General features: G+C 43.1%; 1 protein-coding gene across 1 annotated transcript in view; it reads right to left on the bottom strand.

Moving 5' to 3' along the window:
- The window catches only part of LOC126176143 (uncharacterized), a 57,393-nt gene extending 35,880 nt beyond the window's left edge, over positions 1–21,513 (bottom strand). Inside the window, exon 1 of the mRNA XM_049923284.1 lies at positions 20,948–21,513. Coding sequence (XP_049779241.1) covers positions 20,948–21,419 — 472 coding nt within the window. The 5' untranslated portion in view covers positions 21,420–21,513. The remainder of the gene's footprint in view (positions 1–20,947) is intronic.
- Positions 21,514–24,235: the final 2,722 nt, after the last annotated feature.

Below are 24,235 nucleotides of genomic sequence, written 5' to 3'. Positions count from 1 at the left end.
TATATATATATATATATATATATATATATATATATATATATATATATATATATATATATATATATATATATATACGAGTATATATTCCCATTTACTTCACTAACCTCAACTACATGCATTTTCAGATTTTCTAGCTCCTACCACCTTCAGAAATTCCAAACTGCAACTTAGTTTATTTTCCAATGTTTTTATTTTGGTCACATCTACCTTGAAGTCCCCTCAGGAGGGCCGGACGATGGACTAATCCGGGATCTATTGCAAATTGTTTAATGGTGCCACGTTTTCAACTAAAGACCCAGTTTCTGTGGACACATGCAGTGGTTTCCATTGATTTCTTGATATCACTGATCTGGTTTAACGGCAGTTTACCATTCGAAAACCGCTGGCTTGAACCTCTAATTGCCCTCCTGCCCACTTTAGAAAAGATAGTTTGAAAAGTGAGGACAGTTTTTAAACTGGAAATCTGCGGCAGGCATAGCAGATAAATTTTATCCCAAATTTAAGCTGTAGCTGGGACTGTACCCAGATCTAGTTCTTTTTGGTTGGTAGTCGAATATGTTGCCCTATAATATAGGGTAACATATAACTGAAGGCGCGACAGGTTCTTGTTTGCAATAGACCTCATATACTAGTGAAATACCTCACAAGTAGAATAAGCATATCAAAAACGCATGTCTGGCCACTGACCAACTGTCAAAAATCATACGTACTTAATGGTTATTGAAGAGATTTTGAGATATATAATGGGGCTCGTTAAGAACAATTTTTGTCTTTCAAACAGTTGTATGAGAGATGTGTTAGGTTAATAAGCATTATGATGGCACCCACTCTCATTCATATAAAGGAACGAATAGATTGTGGCACAGTTTACGGCAGAACAGAAGGGCAGAGGATTTGGTACCAATCTGTTCCTTCTAGTATTCAGAAACGTGCGACTGAGTAGCGTGTAAGGTGCTGAACTCGTATTCGGCTTGGCAGCGGTTAAAATTCACAACAAGCCGTCCAGGTATTGCTTTTCCATGGTTCTCTTAAATCGCTTAAGGCAAATGCTGCGGCGATTTCCGTTGAAGAAAAAAAAGGTTCGGCCGACATTCCATTCCATCCCATCCTTGTTCATACCGAACTTTTGTTCCTTCTTTAATCCCGGCGTACTCAGTAGAATATTATATCCTCCTTTCGTCGACTACTCATGGGTTCATTCCATGTGGTGTATATGCACATCGTTCAGTGTTCGCTCCTGTCCACAACGTAAGTCCACCATCACGAAATCCGTACGTTCCGGAAACAAAGGTGGTTTTGAAGCAAGAAACTGCCGAGTAACAACTACTTTCTTAACAATACTTTGTGTCTAATAGTTTGAAGCACAAATGTGTGAGTCACAAACATTATCAAAAAGTGAACCGCCTGGAAATTTCCTTTTCTCATAACAAACACATGAAGTTCCAGAAGATCCACTGAAATGTGAGCGCTCCGAATATTAGAAAGTAAAATACGGCTGCGTCTGGCGAGACGACGACCATTTTGGGTCAGTATGCTGTAGTGCCGTTAATAGGAAGAAACACTCTGCGTGGATAGTGGTCACTTTCAAGAAGATGGGTACGGCCTGTTCTGTTTCATATGCAGCACTTTTCCGTTTTTCCCGTTTTTCTAGAACCTCTGCAAGAGAGCTATAATATTTCGCTTGTCAATTACTTCATTCGTAAGGACCAACCATGGCCTCCCGATGAGGTTGCTTACGTTGTCCTAATGCGTCACGTTGTTTGAAACTAGTATCACAATTGTGGAATTAGGAATTCCAACCTCACGCTGAAGATGGCCATTTTCTATCTTACCAGTGGCTCACCATGCCACATATTCCGGTTAGTTAGATAATAAGGTTTGTGATCTGTCTAATTTTCCCGGAGTCAAGGCAGCGCGTAAGCATAACAACACATCTCGGAACAGCCGAAGAAGACAATTCAGCCGTTCGTCGAAAGATAGTGCATAAAAATTAAACATCAATTCGGCTGTAAACTTGAAAGCACACCATCAGGTAATTTGATAGCTGAGCCTTTTTGCTGTCACATTGTCTCACGTCAGAATAAGTGTGGCAGAAAATGCAATGATCTGCATTATTTGAGAAAAGTGTTTGGAGTGCTGTTGAGTCCTCAGTCCGCTTTTACATCTGACACCTGTATAACCGTGTTTTGTGAAGAACAGTCATGAACAGCAGTTAACTAAAATATCGCATTTTAACATAGTTCTAAATGGTACAACATTTTTTGTCTTTATATGAGAGTAGTGACTTTTCCTTTTTTTTAATACGCTCTAGCGCAGCTGTTTATATTTATACCCAGTACAAAATTAACTGGAAATCTTTTCTAACATCTAATTTTGAATAGCTTCTCTACGCTTAGAATTCTAGACAAGAACTCTTAAATACGCTGTAATAGAAATGAGAGCTACGCAATACTGAGGAAACGAAAGAACACAATTTTGAACACACACAGAAGAATGTATCAGAAGTAGTTATTGACTCTACTGCAAAATTCGTTCCTCAGTTCTACTTTTTTCTTTTATAATCCATTACTGCAACTATTATGGGTGCAATCTTTAAGACAATTATTCGTTGTTGTAATATTTTGGTTGTTAATCGTTAGTTTCTTTGCATACGGAATACAGTTTGGAGAAACAACATATTTTTAAGCATTCTGGCCTGGTTAAAACACATGTAGGCTACCCGATAACGGTTAGAGTTAAGTTTGTATACTTTCAGTCATGACATTCATTTAGAAACACTGGAAGTATAAATGTAACAAATTTCCTTCATAACAACGGCCACAAACAGTCAGTTTTAACAGTCGTTAAATATGACTGTAAACCGAAAGACTTCCGACGTTCATGTCTAAATCTTCCACGTCTGCAGTCTCATGAATAGAACTTGTATTCGATTATCATCTATGAGTTTACGAATGACAGTGTGGAAAAAGGATGCCAGATTGGTGCACGAAAAAAGGCAAGGATTATGCCGTCGCAAGAATCCTCAGGTCACCTGAGAAAAATCCATCATTATGCCTTCTGTGTAGCTAACAATGAATTGACATACAGTAATAGTTGTAAAATTAAATAACAAAATTGCTAGACATTTTCTAACTAATGTCGAATGTTATATAGTCTGTAATGTTTGCAGTATGGCATGGTAAATCGCTTGAGCTTCGTGAGTCAGAAAATTAGATTGTTAAACGATTCATATTTTATGCATAATTTGTTACTTCCTACAGTTTTTATCTTTCACATGAACAGCATCCGAGAGTAGGTTATTTGATTATAAAGTCCCAATAGTCTCGTTAAGCCTCAGTAAAAGTTAGTGTTGCATGATCGCAGTATTCTCCTATAGTTTCACTCTTTCAGAAGTTGTCGAAATAAAACAGTATATTTATTTTTTTCGTTCATTATTTGCCATGCGTCATCACAATGGATGTTTGTGATCAGGCAGTGATATTCGAAGTAACATTTTATGATTCACGACGACTTTCTCGACGATCTGCACTCAGCTGCTGATTAAGCTCGATACTGTCACTATTGGCAGTGCTGTCGAAGTGTTCAATAAAAACAAAAATAACAAAGATAACATTGAATTATTAATTTAATGAAGGCAGTGTTTTCACGCATAGCGTGCTGGACGAGTGTCAAGTACCTGCTACGTTTAATATGAAACTGTGGATCACTGATTCCAGCATTGTGGAAATATGTGCGAATGACACAATTTCTTCGTGAAGTGAGCTGATACGATATACTCGTGATATTTATATTCTACATTTCTGTGTTGCTTTATTAATTTGCGTCACTGTAATTTCTCATTAACTTTGAAAAATTTTAGAGCTTTACAAGAGGTGCAAGCCATAAGATTGTTACACTTATCAATACTTATTGTACAGAGTGAGCTAGAAATTCAACGACAAAATTTCGTAGGTTGCATATATTGGTGCATGGGATCTGTGGCCTCCATAGGTTAGTTACACAGTAACAAAGTAATTATGACTCAATCGTAATTGTTACCATATTTATCTTTTTTTCTGTGGAAATACTTTCACAGCAGTAAAGAGGATTGTAACACGTAATCAACAACTAGTAACACGCCGTCAGTGCGGGAACAGCTGGGCTTAGGGCTGACGAGCAGCTTTTCCGTTTCATTCACTGAGCCCACAGACGATATGCAGATGGGTTGCTTCTGTAGCAGTAAACGTGTCCGTACTGTTGCTTTGTTTCACTTAACTTACAACTAACACCCCAGAAAAAACAAACCCGAGATAGGACCGAGCATTATTGAACGCAAGATCGGGGACCAAAATAGGCCATGCAGGCAAAAGCAAGACACACACCAAGCGCACCACACATCCCGACGACACTTTTACTGTTGTGTAGATACTTTCAATGCAATACCGATTCAAAGGATAAGAAATCAAAGGAAATGTTATTCCTGTGTAACGAGCCACCGAAGACCACAAGTCTCTTACGTAAAAATACTCGCTAATCATCAATAAACAACCTACGAAATTTGTCAGTGGAGTTCTGGTCCACCCTAGGTAAGAATTTTTCGCTATATACTCTAAATTCATTAACAATGAATAAGCCTAAACGCAACCTGATCAGATTAGTATGTCTAAATTCAAGTTTCTGAATGGTAACTGTGACTGCTTTGAGTTCTGTACCAGGTTTGTGCCATCTACGGTATCTTACATCAAAATATACTGTCTCACATATTAATATACGACAAATTACTTCCCACATTATGCATTCAGAGGTAAAGCCTACGGAGCCCCAGAAATGTAGCGACAAACTTCTACTATTTGTACAGGGTGTCGTGCGGTTCTAGACGCTACAGTCTGGAGCCGCGTGACCGCTACGGTCGCAGGTTCGAATCCTGCCTCGGACATGGATGTTTGTGATGTCCTTAGGTTAGTTAGGTTTAAGTAGTTCTACGTTCTAGGGGACTAATGATCACAGATGTTAAGTCCCATGGTGCTCAGAGTCATTTTGTACAGGGTGTCTCAAGGCTAAAATAATGGATAGGAAACTGCAGGTGGGCAACAGAGCATCGCATCCACAGGAGACAAGGCCCTTCTACTCCATCTTCTCCATTGGCGATACTGACGGTCAGACACGATCACTGAATAACAAACAACAGTGTGAGACGTTCCGCCTAAGGTCGGTTAGTACAGAAACTCACGTTTGCTGCCAAAGGGGTGCCATAGAGGCAGGCGCCGTTGCTTCTAACTTCGACGCTCTGTAGCGTAACTGGATGACGTATCCGCAAACTATTTCCTATCTTCGATTTGTTGGTCGAGACACCCTTTACAACCCCTTGAAGTTTATCCCAACATTTCTGGGACACACTGTATTTTGCTTATATCAAATCATAACCAGATTACAACTTGCTCTAAAATGAATATTGAAGCTCTGCAGTGAGAATATTTCGGTCGAATTTGGCTGCCTTTGCTACTTATCTCGAAAATTGCACAAAATGATTCTAACGAAGCATTTGAAAAAGGCGTAAAGGAATATTTCGTACTACATGTTGACAGTTTCCCCCCAAAACATTCAATGTTCCAGTTCTTTTCTTGTTCACAGCCTGTTAGAACGATCTGTACAAATCCAAGGAGACGTCCTTTCCACTGGACTGTTCGTTTGAATGACTACTTTATCAAGCTAGTTCCGAGCGTGTGCTCTTTCTCAAGAGCACAAATCTATGTGGGTACGTCATTGTCCACATCCACTTATTTTCTCAAGAAGTCAACACTTGCTCGGAACTAGCTACTAGTGCTTAATAAAGTACTCAGTTGGACGAACAGCTCATTAGAAAGGATATCGTTCTTTTAATATATCAAGGATGTTGTACCCACCCAGAATGAGTCAGTCAATTATACAAAAGTAGTTACGTCAAGACATCGCATTCTCTTCTAGAGCAGAACTTTCTCGATAACTTAGATATACTGGGTTATTTTTTCCACCGTGTACAGACTCTAGGGATTGATCGATGAGAGGATACGAAACAAAACAGGTCTAATGAACTTACGGCCGGAAATGCGTGGTTTCCATGCTAGAGACCATTTATTCAGTCATATATTGTTACAAAGGCTACGGTCTAATAGTCGTTGTACTATGGAGCCACAGTTACAGTATGTGTTGGAAATGGTTTCTATTTGCCTCAACTCATGTGTGTACGTGCCGTATTATGTTCTGTCTGACACGTACACGTGAGCCAGGCTGCATCCGAACAGTGACATAGACAGCGTGAATACACAGCTCCAATGCCTCCACATTCGATATGGGCTTTACATACACGATACTTTTGAGCTATTCCCATAACCAGAAACCGCACTGGTTGAGATCCAGTGAACGAGCAGGTCGTGTAACTGGGCCCGGTCGTTAACAGGGAAGTGGGCTGGATCACCATTATGTAGCATCTACAAAACCCTTCGAATCATCAATGGCGCTTCTTCCAGCAGGACAGGCAAAAATCACCCGCATGAAACGCCTATAGCGGCGGTCTGTTAGGTGACGTGCAAGCAAGATGTCCCAAAATACGATCGCCAACTATCCCAACCTGCAAATTCCGGCAGCACCGATGCTAATGATTCGGCCACATCTTACCACGGTGATTCTGCATACTATCCCACAGATGACTGTTATGAAAGTTGAAGATATCACCCCGTGTAAAGATGGCCTCATCTTGAATAGGATGGCTGACACAAATTCCAGAATGGTGATTGCTGGTGAAGAAACTAGTGACAAAACTGCTCCCGATGTAGAAAGTATGTCGCTAGTAAGGCCTGCACACGATGTAAGTGACAATGGTAGTAACAATTGTCATGGAGAATGTTCCACACGGTCGTCTGGCTTACCCTGTACTAGTGGGCCAACTGCCTGGTGCTGACACAGCGGACGCCTTTCACAGTGTTAATCACATTTTCCTCCAAGCGTGTGGACCGAACATTTCGGGTACGTTCTTCCTGAAACGACCTCGTCTCAGACAAACGGCGTACACTGTTGCAAGCATTGATTGCTGCAGTTGTTGTCGGTGGGAATAGGTCTCCTGATACAACCTTGCTACCCACTGCCCGTTGCCATTTGCCTTTCCGTAAGTAAACACCATGACGGCAAGCTGTCGATTCGAATACGGAACCATTGTTTACAAATACACTCCTGGAAATGGAAAAAAGAACACATTGACACCGGTGTGTCAGACCCACCATACTTGCTCCGGACACTGCGAGAGGGCTGTACAAGCAATGATCACACGCACGGCACAGCGGACACACCAGGAACCGCGGTGTTGGCCGTCGAATGGCGCTAGCTGCGCAGCATTTGTGCACCGCCGCCGTCAGTGTCAGCCAGCTTGCCGTGGCATACGGAGCTCCATCGCAGTCTTTAACACTGGTAGCATGCCGCGACAGCGTGGACGTGAACCGTATGTGCAGTTGACGGACTTTGAGCGAGGGCGTATGCATTTGCAGATATCATCTTGCTTTTCCCATTTTGGAAATGTCCATTCCTTCTGAACACGACTACTGACTGTGGATCTACAACCTCAGAGAACTTTGAGGAACTTCAGTATGCTGCTTCCTTGTTCACTGGTCGTTTCTACTGATCCTCTTAAATTTCAGACTACTCTTCATCATCACTCTGCCACTGGGCACGTCCCACAACCCCATGTCTAATTTAAGAACCTGTATCTCTCCAAGATATAATCCAGCTGGTTTTTCCTGCCTTCTGACCTATTCAAGTAAACTGCCTCTTGCGATTTTAAACAATGTACTTACTGTTACTAGCTTAAATTTGTTGCAGAACCTAAGGACACTTTCTCCTTTAACACTCCTGTTTCACACTGCGTTCTCCTCCTTACACTACTCCTTCATCTCCCTGATAAGACTTACCCTTCTGTCACGTCATTGTCTGCTTGTGACATAGACATGTGTCCCTTAACTATGGGTATTTGTGTTCGTTTCGTTCCGTTCGGAATCTAATGATAATAATCCTGTAGCTGAACTATACACAGTAAATCCCTCCTTGCCCTACCTTACTTCAAAATCCCACACCATTTTCTGCTGCCGATGGCGCTACTAAAGATTCTCCTGATTTTATACATATATTAATCAGGAGGATATTCAGTAGTATATATATATATATATATATATATATATATATATATATATATATATATATACGAGTATATATTCCCATTTACTTCACTAACCTCAACTACATGCATTTTCAGATTTTCTAGCTCCTACCACCTTCAGAAATTCCAAACTGCAACTTAGTTTATTTTCCAATGTTTTTATTTTGGTCACATCTACCTTGAAGTCCCCTCAGGAGGGCCGGACGATGGACTAATCCGGGATCTATTGCAAATTGTTTAATGGTGCCACGTTTTCAACTAAAGACCCAGTTTCTGTGGACACATGCAGTGGTTTCCATTGATTTCTTGATATCACTGATCTGGTTTAACGGCAGTTTACCATTCGAAAACCGCTGGCTTGAACCTCTAATTGCCCTCCTGCCCACTTTAGAAAAGATAGTTTGAAAAGTGAGGACAGTTTTTAAACTGGAAATCTGCGGCAGGCATAGCAGATAAATTTTATCCCAAATTTAAGCTGTAGCTGGGACTGTACCCAGATCTAGTTCTTTTTGGTTGGTAGTCGAATATGTTGCCCTATAATATAGGGTAACATATAACTGAAGGCGCGACAGGTTCTTGTTTGCAATAGACCTCATATACTAGTGAAATACCTCACAAGTAGAATAAGCATATCAAAAACGCATGTCTGGCCACTGACCAACTGTCAAAAATCATACGTACTTAATGGTTATTGAAGAGATTTTGAGATATATAATGGGGCTCGTTAAGAACAATTTTTGTCTTTCAAACAGTTGTATGAGAGATGTGTTAGGTTAATAAGCATTATGATGGCACCCACTCTCATTCATATAAAGGAACGAATAGATTGTGGCACAGTTTACGGCAGAACAGAAGGGCAGAGGATTTGGTACCAATCTGTTCCTTCTAGTATTCAGAAACGTGCGACTGAGTAGCGTGTAAGGTGCTGAACTCGTATTCGGCTTGGCAGCGGTTAAAATTCACAACAAGCCGTCCAGGTATTGCTTTTCCATGGTTCTCTTAAATCGCTTAAGGCAAATGCTGCGGCGATTTCCGTTGAAGAAAAAAAAGGTTCGGCCGACATTCCATTCCATCCCATCCTTGTTCATACCGAACTTTTGTTCCTTCTTTAATCCCGGCGTACTCAGTAGAATATTATATCCTCCTTTCGTCGACTACTCATGGGTTCATTCCATGTGGTGTATATGCACATCGTTCAGTGTTCGCTCCTGTCCACAACGTAAGTCCACCATCACGAAATCCGTACGTTCCGGAAACAAAGGTGGTTTTGAAGCAAGAAACTGCCGAGTAACAACTACTTTCTTAACAATACTTTGTGTCTAATAGTTTGAAGCACAAATGTGTGAGTCACAAACATTATCAAAAAGTGAACCGCCTGGAAATTTCCTTTTCTCATAACAAACACATGAAGTTCCAGAAGATCCACTGAAATGTGAGCGCTCCGAATATTAGAAAGTAAAATACGGCTGCGTCTGGCGAGACGACGACCATTTTGGGTCAGTATGCTGTAGTGCCGTTAATAGGAAGAAACACTCTGCGTGGATAGTGGTCACTTTCAAGAAGATGGGTACGGCCTGTTCTGTTTCATATGCAGCACTTTTCCGTTTTTCCCGTTTTTCTAGAACCTCTGCAAGAGAGCTATAATATTTCGCTTGTCAATTACTTCATTCGTAAGGACCAACCATGGCCTCCCGATGAGGTTGCTTACGTTGTCCTAATGCGTCACGTTGTTTGAAACTAGTATCACAATTGTGGAATTAGGAATTCCAACCTCACGCTGAAGATGGCCATTTTCTATCTTACCAGTGGCTCACCATGCCACATATTCCGGTTAGTTAGATAATAAGGTTTGTGATCTGTCTAATTTTCCCGGAGTCAAGGCAGCGCGTAAGCATAACAACACATCTCGGAACAGCCGAAGAAGACAATTCAGCCGTTCGTCGAAAGATAGTGCATAAAAATTAAACATCAATTCGGCTGTAAACTTGAAAGCACACCATCAGGTAATTTGATAGCTGAGCCTTTTTGCTGTCACATTGTCTCACGTCAGAATAAGTGTGGCAGAAAATGCAATGATCTGCATTATTTGAGAAAAGTGTTTGGAGTGCTGTTGAGTCCTCAGTCCGCTTTTACATCTGACACCTGTATAACCGTGTTTTGTGAAGAACAGTCATGAACAGCAGTTAACTAAAATATCGCATTTTAACATAGTTCTAAATGGTACAACATTTTTTGTCTTTATATGAGAGTAGTGACTTTTCCTTTTTTTTAATACGCTCTAGCGCAGCTGTTTATATTTATACCCAGTACAAAATTAACTGGAAATCTTTTCTAACATCTAATTTTGAATAGCTTCTCTACGCTTAGAATTCTAGACAAGAACTCTTAAATACGCTGTAATAGAAATGAGAGCTACGCAATACTGAGGAAACGAAAGAACACAATTTTGAACACACACAGAAGAATGTATCAGAAGTAGTTATTGACTCTACTGCAAAATTCGTTCCTCAGTTCTACTTTTTTCTTTTATAATCCATTACTGCAACTATTATGGGTGCAATCTTTAAGACAATTATTCGTTGTTGTAATATTTTGGTTGTTAATCGTTAGTTTCTTTGCATACGGAATACAGTTTGGAGAAACAACATATTTTTAAGCATTCTGGCCTGGTTAAAACACATGTAGGCTACCCGATAACGGTTAGAGTTAAGTTTGTATACTTTCAGTCATGACATTCATTTAGAAACACTGGAAGTATAAATGTAACAAATTTCCTTCATAACAACGGCCACAAACAGTCAGTTTTAACAGTCGTTAAATATGACTGTAAACCGAAAGACTTCCGACGTTCATGTCTAAATCTTCCACGTCTGCAGTCTCATGAATAGAACTTGTATTCGATTATCATCTATGAGTTTACGAATGACAGTGTGGAAAAAGGATGCCAGATTGGTGCACGAAAAAAGGCAAGGATTATGCCGTCGCAAGAATCCTCAGGTCACCTGAGAAAAATCCATCATTATGCCTTCTGTGTAGCTAACAATGAATTGACATACAGTAATAGTTGTAAAATTAAATAACAAAATTGCTAGACATTTTCTAACTAATGTCGAATGTTATATAGTCTGTAATGTTTGCAGTATGGCATGGTAAATCGCTTGAGCTTCGTGAGTCAGAAAATTAGATTGTTAAACGATTCATATTTTATGCATAATTTGTTACTTCCTACAGTTTTTATCTTTCACATGAACAGCATCCGAGAGTAGGTTATTTGATTATAAAGTCCCAATAGTCTCGTTAAGCCTCAGTAAAAGTTAGTGTTGCATGATCGCAGTATTCTCCTATAGTTTCACTCTTTCAGAAGTTGTCGAAATAAAACAGTATATTTATTTTTTTCGTTCATTATTTGCCATGCGTCATCACAATGGATGTTTGTGATCAGGCAGTGATATTCGAAGTAACATTTTATGATTCACGACGACTTTCTCGACGATCTGCACTCAGCTGCTGATTAAGCTCGATACTGTCACTATTGGCAGTGCTGTCGAAGTGTTCAATAAAAACAAAAATAACAAAGATAACATTGAATTATTAATTTAATGAAGGCAGTGTTTTCACGCATAGCGTGCTGGACGAGTGTCAAGTACCTGCTACGTTTAATATGAAACTGTGGATCACTGATTCCAGCATTGTGGAAATATGTGCGAATGACACAATTTCTTCGTGAAGTGAGCTGATACGATATACTCGTGATATTTATATTCTACATTTCTGTGTTGCTTTATTAATTTGCGTCACTGTAATTTCTCATTAACTTTGAAAAATTTTAGAGCTTTACAAGAGGTGCAAGCCATAAGATTGTTACACTTATCAATACTTATTGTACAGAGTGAGCTAGAAATTCAACGACAAAATTTCGTAGGTTGCATATATTGGTGCATGGGATCTGTGGCCTCCATAGGTTAGTTACACAGTAACAAAGTAATTATGACTCAATCGTAATTGTTACCATATTTATCTTTTTTTCTGTGGAAATACTTTCACAGCAGTAAAGAGGATTGTAACACGTAATCAACAACTAGTAACACGCCGTCAGTGCGGGAACAGCTGGGCTTAGGGCTGACGAGCAGCTTTTCCGTTTCATTCACTGAGCCCACAGACGATATGCAGATGGGTTGCTTCTGTAGCAGTAAACGTGTCCGTACTGTTGCTTTGTTTCACTTAACTTACAACTAACACCCCAGAAAAAACAAACCCGAGATAGGACCGAGCATTATTGAACGCAAGATCGGGGACCAAAATAGGCCATGCAGGCAAAAGCAAGACACACACCAAGCGCACCACACATCCCGACGACACTTTTACTGTTGTGTAGATACTTTCAATGCAATACCGATTCAAAGGATAAGAAATCAAAGGAAATGTTATTCCTGTGTAACGAGCCACCGAAGACCACAAGTCTCTTACGTAAAAATACTCGCTAATCATCAATAAACAACCTACGAAATTTGTCAGTGGAGTTCTGGTCCACCCTAGGTAAGAATTTTTCGCTATATACTCTAAATTCATTAACAATGAATAAGCCTAAACGCAACCTGATCAGATTAGTATGTCTAAATTCAAGTTTCTGAATGGTAACTGTGACTGCTTTGAGTTCTGTACCAGGTTTGTGCCATCTACGGTATCTTACATCAAAATATACTGTCTCACATATTAATATACGACAAATTACTTCCCACATTATGCATTCAGAGGTAAAGCCTACGGAGCCCCAGAAATGTAGCGACAAACTTCTACTATTTGTACAGGGTGTCGTGCGGTTCTAGACGCTACAGTCTGGAGCCGCGTGACCGCTACGGTCGCAGGTTCGAATCCTGCCTCGGACATGGATGTTTGTGATGTCCTTAGGTTAGTTAGGTTTAAGTAGTTCTACGTTCTAGGGGACTAATGATCACAGATGTTAAGTCCCATGGTGCTCAGAGTCATTTTGTACAGGGTGTCTCAAGGCTAAAATAATGGATAGGAAACTGCAGGTGGGCAACAGAGCATCGCATCCACAGGAGACAAGGCCCTTCTACTCCATCTTCTCCATTGGCGATACTGACGGTCAGACACGATCACTGAATAACAAACAACAGTGTGAGACGTTCCGCCTAAGGTCGGTTAGTACAGAAACTCACGTTTGCTGCCAAAGGGGTGCCATAGAGGCAGGCGCCGTTGCTTCTAACTTCGACGCTCTGTAGCGTAACTGGATGACGTATCCGCAAACTATTTCCTATCTTCGATTTGTTGGTCGAGACACCCTTTACAACCCCTTGAAGTTTATCCCAACATTTCTGGGACACACTGTATTTTGCTTATATCAAATCATAACCAGATTACAACTTGCTCTAAAATGAATATTGAAGCTCTGCAGTGAGAATATTTCGGTCGAATTTGGCTGCCTTTGCTACTTATCTCGAAAATTGCACAAAATGATTCTAACGAAGCATTTGAAAAAGGCGTAAAGGAATATTTCGTACTACATGTTGACAGTTTCCCCCCAAAACATTCAATGTTCCAGTTCTTTTCTTGTTCACAGCCTGTTAGAACGATCTGTACAAATCCAAGGAGACGTCCTTTCCACTGGACTGTTCGTTTGAATGACTACTTTATCAAGCTAGTTCCGAGCGTGTGCTCTTTCTCAAGAGCACAAATCTATGTGGGTACGTCATTGTCCACATCCACTTATTTTCTCAAGAAGTCAACACTTGCTCGGAACTAGCTACTAGTGCTTAATAAAGTACTCAGTTGGACGAACAGCTCATTAGAAAGGATATCGTTCTTTTAATATATCAAGGATGTTGTACCCACCCAGAATGAGTCAGTCAATTATACAAAAGTAGTTACGTCAAGACATCGCATTCTCTTCTAGAGCAGAACTTTCTCGATAACTTAGATATACTGGGTTATTTTTTCCACCGTGTACAGACTCTAGGGATTGATCGATGAGAGGATACGAAACAAAACAGGTCTAATGAACTTACGGCCGGAAATGCGTGGTTTCCATGCTAGAGACCATTTATTCAGTCATATATTGTTACAAAGGCTACGGTCTAATAGTCGTTGTACTATGGAGCCACAGTTACAGTATGTGTTGGAAATGGTTTCTATTTGCCTCAACTCATGTGTGTACGTGCCGTATTATGTTCTGTCTGACACGTACACGTGAGCCAGGCTGCATCCGAACAGTGACATAGACAGCGTGAATACACAGCTCCAATGCCTCCACATTCGATATGGGCTTTACATACACGATACTTTTGAGCTATTCCCATAACCAGAAACCGCACTGGTTGAGATCCAGTGAACGAGCAGGTCGTGTAACTGGGCCCGGTCGTTAACAGGGAAGTGGGCTGGATCACCATTATGTAGCATCTACAAAACCCTTCGAATCATCAATGGCGCTTCTTCCAGCAGGACAGGCAAAAATCACCCGCATGAAACGCCTATAGCGGCGGTCTGTTAGGTGACGTGCAAGCAAGATGTCCCAAAATACGATCGCCAACTATCCCAACCTGCAAATTCCGGCAGCACCGATGCTAATGATTCGGCCACATCTTACCACGGTGATTCTGCATACTATCCCACAGATGACTGTTATGAAAGTTGAAGATATCACCCCGTGTAAAGATGGCCTCATCTTGAATAGGATGGCTGACACAAATTCCAGAATGGTGATTGCTGGTGAAGAAACTAGTGACAAAACTGCTCCCGATGTAGAAAGTATGTCGCTAGTAAGGCCTGCACACGATGTAAGTGACAATGGTAGTAACAATTGTCATGGAGAATGTTCCACACGGTCGTCTGGCTTACCCTGTACTAGTGGGCCAACTGCCTGGTGCTGACACAGCGGACGCCTTTCACAGTGTTAATCACATTTTCCTCCAAGCGTGTGGACCGAACATTTCGGGTACGTTCTTCCTGAAACGACCTCGTCTCAGACAAACGGCGTACACTGTTGCAAGCATTGATTGCTGCAGTTGTTGTCGGTGGGAATAGGTCTCCTGATACAACCTTGCTACCCACTGCCCGTTGCCATTTGCCTTTCCGTAAGTAAACACCATGACGGCAAGCTGTCGATTCGAATACGGAACCATTGTTTACAAATACACTCCTGGAAATGGAAAAAAGAACACATTGACACCGGTGTGTCAGACCCACCATACTTGCTCCGGACACTGCGAGAGGGCTGTACAAGCAATGATCACACGCACGGCACAGCGGACACACCAGGAACCGCGGTGTTGGCCGTCGAATGGCGCTAGCTGCGCAGCATTTGTGCACCGCCGCCGTCAGTGTCAGCCAGCTTGCCGTGGCATACGGAGCTCCATCGCAGTCTTTAACACTGGTAGCATGCCGCGACAGCGTGGACGTGAACCGTATGTGCAGTTGACGGACTTTGAGCGAGGGCGTATAGTGGGCATGCGGGAGGCCGGGTGGACGTACCGCCGAATTGCTCAACACGTGGGGCGTGAGGTCTCCACAGTACATCACTGTTGTCGCCAGTGGTTGGCGGAAGGTGCACGTGCCCGTCGACCTGGGACCGGACCGCAGCGACGCACGGATGCACGCCAAGACCGTAGGATCCTACGCAGTGCCGTAGGGGACCGCACCGCCACTTCCCAGCAAATTAGGGACACTGTTGCTCCTGGGGCATCGGCGAGGACCATTCGCAACCGTCTCCATGAAGCTGGGCTACGGTCCCGCACACCGTTAGGCCGTCTTCCGCTCACGCCCCAACATCGTGCAGCCCGCCTCCAGTGGTGTCGCGACAGGCGTGAATGGAGGGACGAATGGAGACGTGTCGTCTTCAGCGATGAGAGTCGCTTCTGCCTTGGTGCTAATGATGGTCGTATGCGTGTTTGGCGCCGTGCAGGTGAGCGCCACAATCAGGACTGCATACGACCGAGGCACACAGGGGCAACACCCGGCATCATGGTGTGGGGAGCGATCTCCTACACTGGCCGTACACCACTGGTGATCGTCGAGGGGACACTGAATGGTGCACGGTACATCCAAACCGTCATCGAACCCATCGTTCTACCATTTCTAGACCGGCAAGGGAACTTGCTGTTCCAACAGGACAATGCACGTCCGCATGTATCCCGTGCCACCCAACGTGCTCTAGAAGGTGTAAGTCAACTACCCTGGCCAGCAAGATCTCCGGATCTGTCCCCCATTGAGCATGTTTGGGACTGGATGAAGCGTCGTCTCACGCATGAAGCGTCGTCTCACGCATGAAGCGTCGTCTCACGCGGTCTGCACGTCCAGCACGAACGCTGGTCCAACTGAGGCGCCAGGTGGAAATGGCATGGCAAGCCGTTCCACAGGACTACATCCAGCATTTCTACGATCGTCTCCATGGGAGAATAGCAGCCTGCATTGCTGCGGAAGATGGATATACACCGTACTAGTGCCGACATTGTGCATGCTCTGTTGCCTGTGTCTATGTGCCTGTGGTTCTGTCAGTGTGATCATGTGATGTATCTGACCCCAGGAATGTGTCAATAAAGTTTCCCCTTCCTGGGACAATGAATTCACGGTGTTCTTATTTCAATTTCCAGGAGTGTATGTATGACATCCACTACAAGGTGAGTTAACAAGAGAAGTTAATCGGACATAACACTACCAATTACTATGGCAGGAGAGCCGCTAGGGCATGACGTATGAGGGACAGTACCACCCCCTAGGAGGAAACTATGCATATTGTAACTATGGATGCATGATACAGCGAGTATTAGACATCAGTTTCGGTAACAAAATATGATTGAACAAATAGTCTCTAGGATGGAAACCATTCATTTCCCGACAGAAGTTCATTAGACTTTTTTATTCCCTATTGCCTCATCGATCGACCCCTACAGTTCGTACACGGGGAAAAACATCGCTCTGTACAGTCATTAGTGTGGAGTGAACTGAGAATATCCCAGATGTGCACCAGCGACGATTGACCATTTCTTATTGTGTTAATAGTAGGATTTTTATAGTATTACTACCACTGTGCATCCTGAGTTCCATCTTCTTTACTGGTTTTCGTATCATCTGATTGTAAATCTTATTTTATGTCTAATCAGTCCTTTGTTAATCCTATGTTACATCATCCCAAGGTGCTACTTAAATAATGTCTACCTCATGAATTGTGAAAACCACTTGTAATATGACATTTCTTGTGATTAGCTGGTTGAATGGACAAGTTTTGAATGCCAATGAATCGAAAAGAAGAAAACTTCCTGGATACTTTCACGCCTCTTCGCCACCAAAGGAAGCTAGCGACTTGATATTACAGTTCAAAGAAAGGAAATTATTCGGTGGAAAACATTAAAACTTTGGACTTGAGCCATTACTTTTACCTGTGGCTATCCGACTAACCTACTTTAAAGTGTCTTGCACGGAAAATTCAGAAGATACATGTTAGCCGGCCGCGGTGGTCTAGCGGTTCAGGCGCTCAGTCCGGAACCGCGCGACTACTACGGTCGCAGGTTCGAATCCTGCCTCGGGCATGGATGTGTGTGATGTCCTTAGGTTAGATCGGTTTAAGTAGTTCTAAGTTCTAGGGGACTGATAACCACAGATGTTAAGTCCCATACTGCTCAGAGCCATTTGAACCATTTGATACATGTTAATATATTTTATCTTCTAATTGCACTGACGTCATAAGTACAAATGGTGCCAAACGCTGTGTCGTGAAGAACGCGGGCCACCGTTCCGCCGGTGGCCGCTGGGCAGGTTTGAGTTTCGGGGCGGCCGCGAGGGCTCAGGCGGTGAACATCGGCCCGGTGGCTGATGCTCGGTACAGCAACGGTCGTACGTCGTGGGCGCACTTGGAAGACTTGCCGCCTGTGATGGACGTCCATCTACATGGTCACGTCAACAGAAGTTCGCATACAAGAGGAACTTCACAGTTTTCATTAATAAGATGCTGAAGGCCGCTTCTGAGTTTTTTCCACGGCAAAGGAATTGTTCGCTGAGTTTGGTATTGGTTCCAACGGCAGCTTCAGTGTTGCTTTTATACATTTGGTTAGGGTTATTTGTTAATTTTCATAAAGGGCAATAATACCAACTGCGCTTTTCTCCGTTGCGCCTGATAACCTTGGCTGTGTGCTGATTGTATAAACATTACCGTTAAACATTGTATTAAACCTGTTTGTTCCAATAAAAGTTGCTAACAAAAACCGATTTAATCAACCATATCCTTCCACTCTCGCTGTGTTGCGAGAATACCACTCAGAAAATTTAGGAAACCGGCATTTAAAACTGACATAGATCGATTCTACTGCCACCAGTATATATTTCGCGTAAGGACCTCGAAGATATAAGAGAAATTAGGGCGTGTACGAAGGCGTATAGACAGTCTTTTTTCCCTCCTTCTATTTACGAGTGAAACAGGAAAGGAAATGACTAGTAATGGTAAAGGGTGCCCTCCACCACCCTCTGTAAGGTCGGTTAGGGAGTGCACGTGTAGATGTAAATAAAACCGACCGACAACACCTCTATTATTTTACGGTATTTACTACTTCCAGTGATTTGTCGTGTAAACGAGTAGTAGTGGATCTCTTCGCCTATTTACCCACAATAAGATAGATTTACTAGTTGTTCAGTAGTCAATAAACAGTTTAAGCTATCCAGAAAAATACTTGCTTCATCAAAATTTCAGTCTAGTATCACAATATTATTTGTAATCTTTTAAAAATAACTATATGATCAAAGAGTGGAAGCGGTACGTTTACTTTCGTTCAGGGTCAACAGCCAATCACTGCAGTAATCATCGACACCTCGTAGGTGTTTCAGCATTTCGCTGCAGTCTTGAGGCGCTGCAACCATACTACACATAGCAGTCTTGTCAGGTAATAGCATCACAGAGCATCTAACGTTGTCCAGTAGACATCTAATATAAATTGCGAATAGTAACTGCCCTATAACATTCCTTGAGGAACACCCGAAACGACCCTTACGCCTGTCAGTTAAAAATGAGGCATTGAGTTCTATCTGCAGGGAACTCCTACATGCAGTCATAGATCTAGTCTGATACTCTGTAAGCTCATATTTTCCTCACTATAAGACCGTGGGGAACTGAGTCCAGAAAGCACATCATCAATCTGAGCATCTTTGTGTACCCTGTCCTGGATTTCATGGACCAAAGAACGAGCTGTCATTTGTTTCAAAGCACAGAGTTACGATCGCGTTCCAGTTGTTTATTTTTATTTTTAGGTGGCCGTTTTCGATCTTCTAATAGATCAACTCAGGAACCGTTGGCGTGTAGCAGGTCCATCTGTGCAAGTGTGGACAACAATATTCACCATGCATCAATATATGGATCTGAGTGTTCATCGGAGGTGAGGGTATCATCTGGAGTGCCCCAGGGAAGTGTGGTAGGTCCAAATGGCTCATGAGCACTATGGGACTTAACTTCTGAGGTCATCAGTCCCCTAGAACTTAGAACTACTTAAATCTAACTAAGCTAAGGACATCATACACATCCATGCCCGGGGCAGGATTCGAACCTGCTACCGTACTGGTCGCGCGGTTCCAGACTGTAGCGCCTAGAACCGCTAGGCCACTCCGGCCGGCGTGGTAGGTCCGCTGTTGTTTTCTATCTACATAAAAGATCTTTTGGATAGGGTGGATAGCTATGTGCGGCTGTTTGCTGATGATGCTGTGGTGTACGGGAAGGTGTCCTCGTTGAGTGACTGTAGGAGGATATAAGAAGACATGGACAGGATTTGTGATTGGTGTAGAGAATGGCAGCTAACTCCAAATATAGATAAAAGTAAATTAATGCAGATGAATAGGAAAAAGAATCCCGTAATGTTAGAATACTCCATTAGTAGTGTAGCGCTTGACACAGTCACGTCAAGTAAATATTTGGGCGTAACATTGCAGAACGATATGATGTGGACAAGCATGTAATGGCAGTTGTGGGGAAGGCGGGTAGTCGTCTTCGGTTCATTGGTAGAATTTTGGGAAGATGTGGTTCATCTGTAGAGGAGACCGCTTATAAAACACTAATACGACCTATTCTTGAGTACTGCTCGAATGTTTGGGATCCCTATCAAGTCGAATTGAGGGAGGACATAGAAGTAATTCAGAGGCGGGCTGCTAGATTTGTTACTGGTAGGTTTGATCTTCATCACGCGAGTGTTACGGAAATCCTTCAGGAACTCGGGTGGGAGTCTCTAGAGGAAACGAGGCGTTCTTTTCGTGAATCGCTACTGAGAAAATTTAGAGAACCAGCATTTGAGGCTGACTGCAGTACAATTTTACTGCCGCCAACTTATATTTCGCGGAAAGACCACAAAGGGAGTGGAACAGGGCGAGAAGGTGCTAGTTGTGGTACGAGGTACCCTCCGGCACGCGCCGTATGGTGGATTACGGAGTATGTATGTAGATGTAGATGTAGATCTGCTCCCACCAACGATTCCTGCGGTCATCAGGGAATGTGAGAGCTAAATATGATCTCTTAGAAGATCAAAAACGATATTCTATCAATAAAAACAGACAACTTAAATGTGATCCCGGCAGTGTGTACTGAAATATCTTGTAATATTGTGAAAATTTTTGTTTTTCCTGGAACAATATTCCTAAAAATTTTGGAGCGAGCTGCGTTTCGCGATATCTTTGTTTACGGAAGCCGTGTTGGTTTTCATAGTGGAGATTTTTCTTCTCCACAAACGACTTAATTCGTGAGCACAGAACACTAAACCTGAATCGCTAGTACGGTCGCTGAAGCCAAATAATGAAGCTTACCAGAGCGCACAAGCGACGAGTTGACGAAGGAGTCCCATTCTTCCCTGCCGACGAGCTGAGCTAGCTCAATGCGGACCTCCCGGCCCTGCAGGAAGTTGGCCACGGACGCAGCGACTCCGCCGTCTGCAGACATCCCCGTGTCGCGTCGCGCCCCCTCCAGCGTGCCACCACCGACTTTGACGAGGGTGACGCCGCGCGCCAGTTCCACGGGGCCGTCGCTCTCGGCGATGGCTGCCGCTTGCCGCACGAGACGCAACCCCTGGCAGGTGATGCCGCCCCCGGACTCGGGACACGGCCCCACAGCGTCCATAACAGCGCTCACGACGCCACGTCCCGCCTCCAGCAAGTTATTCTCCAACGCCGCGGGGTCGCCGGTGTGCTGCGCCGAGGCGCCGGCCAACAGCGGCAGCAGAAGTGGCAACAACAGGTGTTTGACGACGCGCTTCACTGTGCGCTCGTGCGCGACTGCCATGGTCACCCGGTGCGACTAGGAGGAAGCCGAGGAAAACGCAAATCACGGCGTGCCTGCTGCTCGCTGGCTGCCCTGCTGTCCGGCGCTGTTGCTGTCCGTCCACTGGCTGCGGAATAATTCGCGGCGGGCTTTTATATGTAGCCCATTAAGAATAGCGCAGACTGCCCGAGGGGGGACGCGAACAGTAGTCAAAGAAAAGGACGTCACAGGAGAGCGCGCAAGGGACTGTGGCAAAACGTACCCCCGTTCCCCCCCGCCGGCGGGGTACCCTCGAAATGGAGCGTGCTGGCCATTCTCCTCTCCCTCGCCGGCGCTAAACTGTAACGGGAAGTACGAAAAAAAGGACAGCTGGAAGAAGGCCAGTAGTTTTAGAATGGTAGCGCGCCGCGTACAAAGAGATGTAATTTACAGGCAATAAAAGCGCTGACGTAGGCAGAAAGGAGATGTACGAACAGCCGAGGCGTAAGAAAGTAATGAGCACTCAGATATATGCCTGTCACCTTCACTAAGGAAACAAAACGCATATGAAACTGCTCCAATCACGAAGAGTAATTCTTTTTGATTTGCCTCGCCTCGTAAAATGTCAGTTAACTACTCCGGCATTTATCGGAACGGAATAAACACAAGTTATTCGTTTTATGACCTTCTCCCGTGCCACCTGGAAGTCTCACGTTCCTACCCATAAACCAGATAGAAGTTATTTGTTGCACTTCTGTAGGCTGAAAGAGATTTATCCCATTGTAAAACAAATTAGAAATTAATCGTCAATATCAATGAAATTCTTCACCAGCCATGTAACTGAGACATTATTTTATATCATTTTGACGACTACCAGTTTCGCCATTCAGACCCCACATGCACCTCTCAAAATAAGCGAATAAAGCCTTGCTATTAAGTCTTCGAATGAAGCACTTGTGAAACAGTTTGAATTCACGACATCCAGGGATACATGGCACTGCATGACATTAGCTTTTAATTTGATAGATGCGTATGGGGCCTGAAGATGGCATAGCGGAATCTCGGAATTGGTAGTCGTCGAAATAAAATAAAATAATAACCCAGTTACACGGCTGTTGGATAATTTCATTGATATTAATAAATACTTAACTAGCTGATATCCCTTGTCCATGATGTATCAACAGAGTATTAGACTTTATGCCTCTTGGGTAGACATTTTCACTTACTGAGTCCGCAGCTCGTGGTCGTGCGGTAGCGTTCTCGCTTCTCACGCCCGGGTTCCCGGGTTAGATTCCCGGCGGGGTCAGGGATTTTCTCTGCCTCGTGATGATTGGGTGTTCTGTGATGTCCTTAGGTTAGTTAGGTTTAAGTAGTTCTAAGTTCTAGGGGACTGATGACCACAGATGTTAAGTCCTATAGTGCTCAGAGCCGTTTGAACCACTCACTGAAGCTAATATTTCTATTAATTCATTGAACAGTTCTCCTCATGTTACAAACTTCATTTGGCGACCAATACCGATGGCTTTATCAGTTACTGTTGTTGATATTATTACACACTGAATGTAATCACACTTGGAAGTATCCCCAACCGGTTGCTTAACAGTAACATTGTGTTTTGGAAACTCACCTTCGGCTAGTGTTACGCGTCTACGATTAAAAAAAAACTAAGTTCCAACATCCAGGGGTTTTTGGAATAACTGTCATTAGCTGTGGTGACCGATATTAGCAGCGACCGACTGTGAGCCTGTGAGCCCTCTTGCCATTGGGAAAAAAACTAAATCAAAAATCGGGAGACTGAAGTGTTGCCAGAGAAAGTGCAGAAGGAAATGGAAACCACGTCACTAAACGGTAAACAGAATGTAGTATGCCATTCTGAACGGAGAAAAAACTATTCAGACGTAAAAGCAACTTCAGACGTGCCCAGCGGAGTGTTATAGGACCATTATTTTTAACAATGTATGGTTCTGAGCACTATGGGACTTAACTTCTGAGGTCATCACTACCCCGAGAACTTAGAACTACCTAAACCTAACTAACCTAAGGACATCACATACATCCATGCCCGAGGCAGGATTCGAACCTGCGACCGTAGCGGTCTCGCAGTAGCGCCTAGAATCGCTCGGCCACACCGGCCGGCAACAATGTATGTAACTGATCGTAGATAACTTCGGAACTGCCGAGAAGCTTTTCGCGGATAATGCTGTTGTATACAGAGAAGTCATGACGATAGAAAATTGGAGCGAAAGCCTTTCGCTCCAGCATTCTATCGTCAAGACCTACAGAGAATCGACGCATGGTGCAGGGGGTCACAGTTGACCCACAACATAAACAAATGTAACGTATTGCGATTACATAGACACAAAGAACGTCTATTGAATGATTACGCAGTTGTAGGACAATCACTGGAAGCAATTACTCACTCTAAATTTAGTACTGTAAAACAAGCTCATGATGCTTCCGTCGTCCCAGGAGAATCAATTCACTGGTTGTTCTATGGATAGGTTTGTAGAATATTAGAAGTCTGAACTTTGCAGGCAAACTGGAGAACATGAGAAGAGGAATGACCAAGCAACAGCTCACGTATGAAGGATCAGTGAAGTGAATCGGAAACACGACACTGATTTAAAGTCGGACGAGTACGATAACAACAATATAATTGCGGTGGCATAATTATGAATAGAAAGGTAACTAACAGTGTGACTTACTATGAGCAATATAGTAACCGAATAATTCTTCTAATCAAGCAACAACCAACAATGAACAACTAAACATGCCCATATCACAAACTGATGAGAAGGAGATATGGTGAACAGATGACGAAATACACTCCTGGAAATGGAAAAAAGAACACATTGACA

Source organism: Schistocerca cancellata, chromosome 3, assembly GCF_023864275.1.
Source record: "Schistocerca cancellata isolate TAMUIC-IGC-003103 chromosome 3, iqSchCanc2.1, whole genome shotgun sequence".
NCBI classification, from domain to species: Eukaryota; Metazoa; Arthropoda; class Insecta; order Orthoptera; family Acrididae; genus Schistocerca; species Schistocerca cancellata.
This window is presented reverse-complemented; position numbering and strand designations above follow the sequence as displayed.